Source organism: Pocillopora damicornis, chromosome 3 (assembly GCF_964200805.1).
Source record: "Pocillopora damicornis chromosome 3, jaPocDami1.2, whole genome shotgun sequence".
NCBI classification, from domain to species: domain Eukaryota; kingdom Metazoa; phylum Cnidaria; class Anthozoa; order Scleractinia; family Pocilloporidae; genus Pocillopora; species Pocillopora damicornis.
Genome location: NC_142672.1, coordinates 18771201 through 18782075, shown reverse-complemented (window position 1 = coordinate 18782075; position 10875 = coordinate 18771201). Strand labels below are relative to the sequence as shown.

Sequence of the window (10875 nt, the reverse complement as noted above, 5' to 3'; positions counted from 1 at the left end):
TTGGGTCTCCTATTGGGAATCCATCTGAAGAACTCGCGCACCGGCGCACTATGCTGTCTATTCTAAGCTATGGAAACTCCCGATGACATTCTGCATTCTGTATCAAAAGTTCAACGAAGAAATACATTAAGAAAGATGACACATTTTAGCATGAAACGTGCACTTGTTTTTATTCTATTTACACAGTAGAACATGCTTTGCAGGAGTTTGGAAATATGACAGCGTGAATTTTTTTTTCTCTTTGGTGTGAGGATTTCTCAGGTCACGAAACGGAGAGGAATGATTCATCGTCCCTATTTGGGTCGGTCAGTGATATGAACGGCATATCTGTTTGAAAAAGCCATGTTTTATTATTTTTTCCACCATATGTTCAAAAAGGAAATGAGCTTTACCGGGATAACTGCTTTGATGTTTTGATACTAGAACATATTACAAGGAGTCGAGAAAATGTTACAAAAGCCAGATGATCCTTAGGCACCAAAGTAAAGTTTCTAAAGACTGCTCAAGTAGTGTCTAGATTATCCTTAGAGTCTCCAAATGTCTTTGGCATACACATCTAGTCAGTTTATAATATCTTACAGCACATTGCCCTCGTGGGAGAGGTCTCCGATTCCTTGCAGCAAAGTGGGAGTCACATGAGAATATGGGCCTCGCTTTCTCCGCGCGCACTCACGCAACTCGCGTTTGGCTCATGCTCAGGCCATACTTCTCCCGCTCAGCCAAGAGAAAGCAGAAAGACTGTTACAGGGTATCTTCAATAAAGCAACGTCGCTTGGCCACTGGACGAGACCACTAGAAGCTACCTTTCCACAGGTATTCCTGCGTTTAACACCGTAGACTCAACCTTTTTTGTTGATCAAATTTGTGACAGCGGCAAACTGAACACGATGAACAAATAAACTTAAGTGTTAAGCCATTCAAATTATTTTCTTCTCTTGCTTGGTCTTTGGAATGTCTGTTTACTGCCACCTGCGCGAACCGTGTGGAATTTCATGGCTAAAGTGTTCTCCTGCGTCCATGGCGAATCCATCTTTAAGGAAGAAAAGAACAATAGCGAGCAATTAGACCACATGCTGACGAAGGTTAAACGTGAAGGTGGATTTTCACTGATGCCCAATACAAGATAAGTAGAAGGCGAGTCTTTCTTTGAGTAGAACTAGAGATACAATTGACGGGGAGTTTACGCACAGGGACTACAGACCCCAGTTGTTAATTGTTTTAGAATACAATGAAAAAAATCCTATATAGAGTTTGGTTTTTTATTTTTCCTCAATTTATGAATCATATTGAAAGTTTTAATTGTGAGACTTACCTGTGTTGTATCTTGATCGACCAAATGCGTATACTTCGTTCTGCCTGATCGACCAAAGTTCTTCACCTACAACGGAGAACATTCCTCATATAGTCAATAAACCAACTCGCGTTCAAAGTTTCTTCTTTTCTACAGGATTCCCTCGTTGTTTGTTGCTATGTACAGGTTACTGTGCTTTGTGAACCTATTTTTAAAAGATGCACGGTGTAACTGCTATCATGACGTGACTCACCTCATTCGAAAGAAGTCCTATGAAGCTCAATTTGTTTCTCTACCTAGTTGAATATTTGTTCGGTTCTCTTTGCTCTCCTGCCTCATATCACTGTTGTCTTATCTCTACCTAACTCGGCGCCTAAAGTCTAGCCTGTTATCATTATCATGTTTTAATTTTTTTTCAAAGGTGGGTGGGTGGCGCTTCTAAATTGAAGGAAACTTCCACCATCTAAAGACTTCGTTTAGGAACGCCAATTTACTTCGCATCCTAAGAGCTTTTGCCTCTAATTGCAGGAGTACTACCCCTTCCTCCTTAGTGGATGACTTGTTTACAGCAGGCTTCCTCCTGACTTAGAATTTTGATTACCAAGTTAGATAAGAATGAGAAAATTAAACTTGAACAAGGTTCAAAGGCGTGGATCTTAGGTCAACAGGCATTGCACCCTCATAGCCATTGTCTTCCAAGCGGTAACTAATTAAAGCGTGCAAATCGATTAAGTATTGTTGATCAGAACCATTTAGCAACCAAAAGAGAAATTCGGGACAAAGGAAAATGTCACAAGGAGCCCATGGAAACTAAAAGTGGTAGATTAGAACTGCCTGATGTGTGGAACAACGCGGCTAAACAAGTTGCGATTGGATCTAGTTTTACAAGTGATCCAATAAGAAGGTCTATTAACCAACCGCTTGATGCAATGAAGGGAAGCCCGAGCAAAACCAAATTGCATTCCATTCTCTTTTGAAATTGGTCTCATGTATTTAAGGAGTATGCAAAGTTCAGCTAATACATACCTGCATTACTTTAGGAAGAACTGTTTTATCAAAATGATCCTCCAGCGTGGGTTTAGCAAAGTCGCGCGTGTACACACCATCTTCTTTGTCCTTCGGAACAAAGAACATCATGAGTTAGCACAATGTACGTGTAGCATGGTTAGAGTTCCATAACAAATCACTATACAGCTGTAAAACACCACAAGTGTGTGCACTCACCATAAAAAAGGCTCCCCGGTGATAGTATTTCTGTAAGAACTTGTATTTGCCTTTGATCGCTTTGTTCGTGACTTGTTTCGGATTGTTCTTCACTTCCATTCTCCATTCATCTTCTGTCAGACTGCGTAGACGCTCAGCCTCGAGCCGTTCCCTCTCTAACCTGGAGATAAAACCAACAAATTTCAGCGAACTCTCGATAAACCAGTCAAACTTAGAACCGTCCAGTGGTGTTCCTAGCATGGAGAATACAAAGGCTAAAGAGGAGGGGACACCGCTCTCCGATATTCCGTCTAGTTTCCCAGACAATTTGCTGAAACCCAATCATATTCCGGGGGGGGGGGGGGGGAGGAGAGAAGAGGAGAGGAGCTTTGAGGGTATACGAAAAGAGACTATGCCACTCTAGGGAAATTCAATCAACAGAAGTACTTACTGTTCCCGTTCATCTCTGTCCCTTTTGATACGTTTTAGTTCGCGGACCTTCCATGCTTCGTACTTTGAAGGAAATAAATATTTTAGTTAGATGCGCACCAGAGAAGACCATTTACAGCTTATCGCTAAGTTTAAAATGGATTAAATTTTATTGGAAGTAATATGTATAATGTGAGAGATCCCTCATTCCTTCTATTCATTTGTTATGGACTGGAAAAAAAGGAAAAATAAACAAACACCAGAACGAAACCCAACCAACTAAACCAAATTTACATGATCCACGAATTTGATTGCTATTGCCTCGTATCTATCCTTTTCACTAAATTGTCACCATGCGAAGTCTTAAAAATGCTTCATCACAGTTTCAGCACCTTGGTAATTAGAAGAAAAGGGATGGCTTATAATAAATGTCCAAATCCAGTGTTCAAGACAACACGAAATGGCAAACTTGACCATTCACAAATGATTTGCAACCTTATTTTTCACAAAGAGATTTTGATCAACGCCAGTAAATGATATGAAAATGTGCATGACACCATACCTCTACTTCATCATCTTCATCGTCTGTGATTATAATGTCTTCCTCATTCTCCACTGCAACAACAAATAGCTCAGTTAACATAAACATCCTTTGATGACACGAGCAGCGTTACATCAAAGAGAGGGGCACACATGAGGCAGCAATAGGTTGTGACACGTCTTTCTAACAAAACAAGTTTGCAACGAAACAACTTTGAGACAAAATACTCTCTGTGCTCTCTGTGTAGTGTTTCCAAAACTTGTTTGTGACATACTGCTTTTGTGACTTGTTGCAGTAAAATTTCTGTCGCAGGGAGAAAGATTTTTCTGAAAGTTGCATGTTGCATAAACTATACAATGAGTGCCATATGTCCTTGCCATTTGTCTCAGCCACTAGTTGCCTGGGTTTCTTAGCCTCAAAAGCAATGTACCTTCTTGTTCTTCCTGTAACTCTTTCCTAAGAAGGTCCTCAACAAGCTGTAAAACAGAAGAGAATTTGATGCTTCAGTTTTTCATTACCAAATTCATTGTCTTCATTTCTTCCCCTGTCTACAGTATCCTCTTGTTTGTAGTTTTCTTCATTGTCATTTGTTGTCAGCTCAAGAATAATGATACTGTTAGGAGATAATACTTTTTGATCACTGAGGGGGGGGGGGAGGGGTAGACCAATACTACTTACCAAGTAATATTGAAATCAGCTGCGTGTACCAGTGATCTTGGAGGCACAGATTCGAATCACTTTAAAACCTGATTTTTTGTGTTTTTCTTCTGCAATTACCAAAATTGCAGTTCATACACATGTATTTCTTCCCTTCCATTTCCTCCACAAGTTTAAATAAAACATATTGCACTAAAACTGCAACAACATTTATACCATGGGTGACACTGTGCCCTTGTAAACTTCTAAATGTCTGTTAGGGATTTGTACCTTGCGTGATGATTTTGCCCTTTCCTCGTGAACCTTCTTTTTTTCTTCCTCTTTGCGCTCAAGGTCAAGCTGCATCTGTTCGCGTTCTTGAACAGTGACTCTGTCACTCCTGTTAAATGCAAAAAAGGTGTCTGCATTAGCTTGGTGGTTTTTGATAATACAAAAGTGTCATTTATCAATCATTTCAGATTTGATACAATGAAACAAAGGTCCTTTTATCAACTTGGAAAAGTATGAAAAACTTTGCGGAATAAGAAATCCATTGATAAAATATGGCCACAAAAAATCAATATAGCAGTTGTTACATCAGCAAAGCCACAAGGACTGTTATAAGGCACTTAACAGACCTGACATAGACATGCCCAGTTTATTGCCAGTTAAATCTGTACCCTGTCCACCTTAACTGCTAAAATCAGGTTGTTTAAAACCAACTCCCTTTAAATTTTTTTCAATAATCAACTGTGAAATATTGTGTTTTAAATTCATCATAACAGCTCATGTGTAAAACTTACTTGCGCACAAAGACTGGTTTAAACCTTTGGTTGCCTTCCTCTTCAGAATCTGTGTATTCTTCATATTCTGAAGACTAAAAAAAGACATAATTTATTCTTACATAGTTATGCTTGATACTGTAAAATTGGGAAAGACCCCCCCCCCCCCAAACAAAAGAAATAGCCCCTTAAAAGAGAATTCCACCCCAGATCCATCTGCACATGAACAAAGTTCAAAACCATACTACAATTGTTACTTCCCAAAATAGTCAAGCGAAACTAAATACTTGATCATATGCATGGTTTTCATTACAGGATAGAAACTGGTACTGACCACTGACAACTGCTGAGTTGCTGTAGTAGCAGGGTGAAACTGGGATGTACATCATTAGCTCATGTTATACAGGTTAGAAGAAACGCTGTACACAGGTAATAATGGGCAAATTTAAGTCGAAAAAATGTAAAAAGTTTTCTTTCAAAAGAACTGCTTATAAGAATTTCCATTTTCTAGAAAGGGAATAAAGCTCAGCTACATCAAATTCACTGATGTTTGGTCCCAAGAGGGGAGTCCAAAAGGTCATTTGTCACTTGATTGTACACAAACCTCCTCTTCTTCCTCCTCCTCATCTGATTTAGCTTCTTCTTCTAAATCCATTAAGTCCTAAAAGATCAAAAAAGACCTTCCATTAGAGAAAGATGTCATTCATTTGTCTTGTGATTGAGAAAAAAGAAATATCCCAGTTCTCTGCAAGATGTTGAACAGCAGACCTTCCCATCTTCTGATTTAACACTCCCTCTGAATATAGAAGGGATCCTCATAGTTATGAATACTACTGAACTAAAAAAATTCAGGCCTGTATGGGATTTGAACCAATGAGCTCCATAATACTGGTGCAGTGCTCTACCAACTGAGCTAACAGGCCAATTGGGAGCTGGTTATTATGTTGATTACAAAAAACCCTCCAAGTGGAGAATATATGACTGTAAATAAGTGAAAATCACATAAGTGCACTGAGGTTGAAGAAACAAATATAGAAGTGATGCTTGCTGTTAGGAATACTACTGAATGAGTAGTGAAAATAAGGCTGGAAAAAAATTCAGGCCTGTACAGGATTTAAACCCTTGAGTTACAGTGAAATCCTTAGGAAGCTTGACAATCTGCAGGAGGTGTGCTTCTTGCTGAAGCACATAGTCCCCATTAGCATCATTTTAACTGATGACTTATGGTTAAAGAAACACACCCTCTTCACACATGGCCTCTATTTAGGTTATAAACAATTAAATCTCTTTCAAAGGGTGTAAATGGGATTTCAATATGCATGTCCATCTGTAATTTACTTAAAACACTTTAATTTGAAACACTTTACTGATTAAAAAGTAACTGTGAATTCACCTTTTCAGTTTCTCTTTGTCTTGCTCTTTCCCTGAGCATTGCTCTTCTTCTCTCAGTTGCCTAAAAGATAATAGAATAGGGATGAAATTATAACAAATGCACACATGAATGCTACATGTACATATAAAATATTTTTAAGTTTGATAGCAAACTTTCAGGATCAAATTGGTAATTCCCCCATCTCCCCTTTGTTTCATATACATTTACTTGTAAATAGGTTTGGAGAGTTTGATGAGTAGTTTGTGTATACTGAATATGGAGAATACAGAAAACTTGTGAAGGGAAGTTACACTTTAATTCTGCAAGAGACTTCTGATGTTAAAAGGAAGTTTTCCATGTTGTTCTTGAAACAGTACAACAAAACCTGCATAAATTGTGTTTACTGAATATAGAGACAACAAAAAACTTGTGAAGAGAAGTTACATTTTAATTCATGCAAGAGACTTCTGATGTTAGAGGAAGTTTTCAATATTGTTCTTTAAGTTTTTACTTTACACATTGTCTCTCCTTGAGATGTCTGTCCTAAATGTACTGCTAATTGTTTTTTTTTTTCTGAAATTGTAATGGTAACAGGACTAAATGTTGTCCAGTTGTGACAAATCAGACTCCAGCTTCAGAGTTGTCCAATTTTGTAAATCACTCATATGATTACAGACCAAAATGGACTCTACTTGGTCCTATTACCATTACTTATGACCGCTTAACCATTTCACTCCCAATATCTGGCTACTAATACTCCTTACTGTCTGCCATACAATTCTTCTTGTGTCAGTTCTGAGAATTTGGTATTGGATGAACTGATCATTCCCTAAGCTGATATTTTTATTTATTCTCTGCACTCTGTACAATGTCAGTACAATATCTGTATGATGTTGTACTGACACTGTAAATTATGTATTGGTGAACCATGGGAGTTAAAGGGTGTCTACAGGATTAAGCAAACAGCTCATTGCCAAACAACAAATTTACAAAGGTGTAAATTGCATACTGGGCCCCAGTTAAACATATCCCCATGGCTAATCAGCAGTTTTTCCTTTATTGTAAGATGATGGAATTGGCACACATATACAGTCAAACCTCGATTATCCGGACTTGGTGGGACTAGGGTAAATAGTCCGGATAATCGAGAGTCCGGATAATCGAAAATATGAATATTAATGAGACAACTGAGTTACGATCGTCTCGTGTGTTTACATAACCAAGGCTCATTGAACTGATCAAGCATGACATTACCTTGGCAACAAAACAATACTGAACCAATCAAAATTCAGCTTTAGAATGCTTCTTGTTTTTTTTGTCTCCGAGCACTCGATCTTTTAAAAGCCGAGCATGTAATGCGCTGTTTTAAACAAAACTTTCCTGACTTTTAACATAATTTCTGAATTTTTTTACCTCCTAAAGTTTTTAACATCTAAGGTCATTAATTATCATGAAAAAAAACAGGACCAGAGAAAAAGTCCGGATAATCGAAAAGTCCGGATAATTGATGTCCGGATAATCGAGGTTCGACTGTACCTCATTATGCTATTTGCTTAGTTCAGGTTTGAAGTAACCTAGTGGTTAACTTGGGTATCTGTGTCTGCTTAATTGAAGAGTGCACTTAATATAGAAAACAACAAGTTTACAACACTAACCTCTTCATCCAGATCTTCTTCATCACTAGAAAGGATGAAAATAATTTTTCTTTTTAGAACGACCTCAAAATGTTTAATTTCATTGATTTTAGGTCAATTTTGACCACTCTTTTGATAGATGTACTTGTAAACTTTGCCATAAATCACTTGTCACAAATTCTAATGACCTGAAAATGATTACAAAACAAACAACACTAACCTACTCTCTTCCATCCTTGGCAACTGTCTTCTCTGTTCTCTGTCACTCTAAGAATAAATAAAACATATTTTAACAAGACAAACATCACAAAAGGTTGTACAATATGGTGTTTGCATCAGCAGTAAACACATACAATGTACACTTGTGTTTCATCAAACAAATTCAAGTGAAAATTAAATTAGACTAGCTTACTTCACAGCTATAGATAAATCAACGTACATTTTAAATAGGGAAAAATTTCAACTTGCCACACCAAATTTCTGCATGGCTAATGGAAACAAATAATTCTTAAACAAAGTGGGATTCACATTTTCTCCTGTGAATTCAATGCCAAATATACACATTTGCATAGGAAATAAAAGCAACAAAATTTTACAAGAAACAGTAATTTGCATACTTGAAAATCTAAGCTGTGGTCATCCAAATAATTTTTTGTGTGAACCTTAGTATGAGACTGGACCACTGCAGTACAATCAACTGAGATGAAAAACATTGTTAGTTTTTAAATTCTGGTAACCTTGGATTAGTCTCCATTGGATCCTGCAGAAATGGTACCCACACAGAGGGAGTAGAAACTACAAAATTATCTTGAAAAACAATATAGAGCTGTAGAAATAAATATTAAAGAATCTGGACCATTTGTCACCATAAGAAAAAAAAAAAAAAAAAGTACCTCTTCCCCAGAAGCTTCTTCATCCCCCATGGCAATCACTTCTGGTTCATGAGGACGGCGTCTGTGCCCTTCATCCCTGAAGAAAAGAACTTAAAATCACTCTTTCATTCTCTACAACTGTATATTCTTTTGACAAAGAAAAGAAAACCTAACCCTTGATGGATTACATTGATACTACTCACACAATGGTTACACTTATGGCAGCCAATTCCCCTGTGAGATGTGTAATCTTTCATCCTGCATGCCATATATTATCTCAGATGTTTGTACAGTCAAACCTCGATTATCCGGACCATTTGATTATCTGGACTTTTTTCTCTGGTCCCAATTTTTTCAAGAATATTAATTAGTTGTGATCTTGAAAACTCAAATTCACAAAAAGCCCAATAATCCTTTCAATGTGTAATAGTGAACATAAAAAAGTGAGATTTTTTGGGTGTTCAGACATTGGGAGGCATAGCCATAATCATGAGGGTTGCCCCTTTCCCCTCATTTAGATGGAATAAAACAACAGTCAATCAAAGGTGATTACCCAAGCATTTGAAAGAAACAACATAAATAACTCAATATCTTTTTTTTTAATTTGTCACCTTATAAGGGAAAGATACATGTAATCTGTGTGGTAAAAAAAAAACATGGGACAACCATCATAATTTTAATTAATAATAGTAATGGGACTGTGTATAATCAAATTTGTTCTATTAAGACACAAGTGATTGACAAAATAGGATGACTGTCAAGTGGGAATCTGACTTGTCAATCACAAGTATGATTACAGACAGAAATGGACTACACCAAGTCCTGCTACCAATTAATCATAACCATTTCAATTGAAAAAAAGGGCTTATGTGATAAATGTGATTACATTGTCCGATTATAACTCTAAAAATAATTAGAATAATTGGTGAAAGATAAAGCGGCTAATCCACCTATCACATTAAACTATAACAGTTATGATTAATACACTAATCTCCATGTCTGATCAGTAATCATCCCTTTCAGATGGCAAGTTCATCATGTAGGGTTATGGTAACACTAGCACAACTTACATTTCCTCATCTTCATCTTTCACTCTTTCCTGCAGTCTCCGCAACCTCCTGTCAGTCTTTTCTGCCTTCTGGAAAACCTTGACAATTTACATAGAAAATAATATAGAATCATATCACATACACCTTCCAGGACAAACATACAGATTCATTTTAGTAGATGCTAGGACATAACAAATGAAAAAGTGTTGAGGAACATTTGTTTTGTTAGAAATCGAAACTTTTTGCAAAAATCTCAGAGGTCTGATTTTTTAAACTTTGTCTCTTGTGCCATGTTTTCCATAGTCCAACTAGTCTGAATCTTCGTGGATATTGCAGTGATAAAACTAGCAACATCAAATCTACTTGGAAGGAGTCCACATGTGTTTCCTAAAGACACCTGTTAGTGTGATTTATTGCCTAGAAGGTCCCAGGCTTTAATCAAAAGCATCGAGGAAAGAACTATTTTGAAAATTACCTCAAGGTGTAGTACCACAAATGCACATATACGTCACAATCATTTTTAATGATAGCTTATTATTTAAAATTTTCTTTGCCAGAGCATTGGTTCATCACCAACTGAGTCAAGGCTCCATCACAATATCATCCTGTTTTCTCCATGACCAGACAAGAACAGACAATAGATTCAAAGATTACCCCTTTAGTTGCCTATTGGTGAAGAATAACGCAACATCCAATCACTTGTTCTGTGATGTTTCCACAACAAATTCATTACAAATAGTTATCATCACTTTGTTAGGCATTGTGGCACATTTTTTAGGCTTAAAGGCAGCTTTTGGTAGTCTGAAACATATTTTAGCCTGTCATGTGATTGTTCGAACTGTTTTATTGTCACATTTTCCAGTTTTCATTTCTTGGTGCCCTCAAAAATGACAATAATGCTGTAGAGTTTATTTTCATGGCCTTAAGTTTGTTTTAGGCCAAATTTGGGCCCTCAGTTTGGCCCAAAACATATTTGCATGTATGCCCATGAACGTAAACTCTATCGAAGTCGTGATAAGATTTCTTTGGGAAATGGTCAAAGACATTATACTACCACGTACTTTGT

The 10875-nt window shown here is 37.1% G+C and overlaps 1 protein-coding gene across 1 annotated transcript in view; it reads right to left on the bottom strand.

Annotated features, from left to right (window-relative positions):
• Positions 1-326: 326 nt before the first annotated feature.
• The window catches only part of LOC113664979 (microfibrillar-associated protein 1), an 11267-nt gene continuing 718 nt past the window's right edge, over positions 327-10875 (bottom strand). The window contains exons 3-18 of the mRNA XM_027180629.2: positions 10871-10875; positions 9831-9907; positions 8782-8857; positions 8109-8155; positions 7910-7934; positions 6276-6335; positions 5487-5543; positions 4904-4977; positions 4392-4500; positions 3895-3940; positions 3486-3538; positions 2946-3007; positions 2516-2675; positions 2318-2407; positions 1313-1378; positions 327-1030 (exon numbers count right to left, since the gene is read on the bottom strand). The exon at positions 10871-10875 is cut by the window's right edge and continues 101 nt beyond it. Of these exons, the coding sequence (XP_027036430.2) occupies positions 923-1030; positions 1313-1378; positions 2318-2407; positions 2516-2675; positions 2946-3007; positions 3486-3538; positions 3895-3940; positions 4392-4500; positions 4904-4977; positions 5487-5543; positions 6276-6335; positions 7910-7934; positions 8109-8155; positions 8782-8857; positions 9831-9907; positions 10871-10875 (1115 nt within the window). The 3' untranslated portion in view covers positions 327-922. The remainder of the gene's footprint in view (positions 1031-1312; positions 1379-2317; positions 2408-2515; positions 2676-2945; positions 3008-3485; positions 3539-3894; positions 3941-4391; positions 4501-4903; positions 4978-5486; positions 5544-6275; positions 6336-7909; positions 7935-8108; positions 8156-8781; positions 8858-9830; positions 9908-10870) is intronic.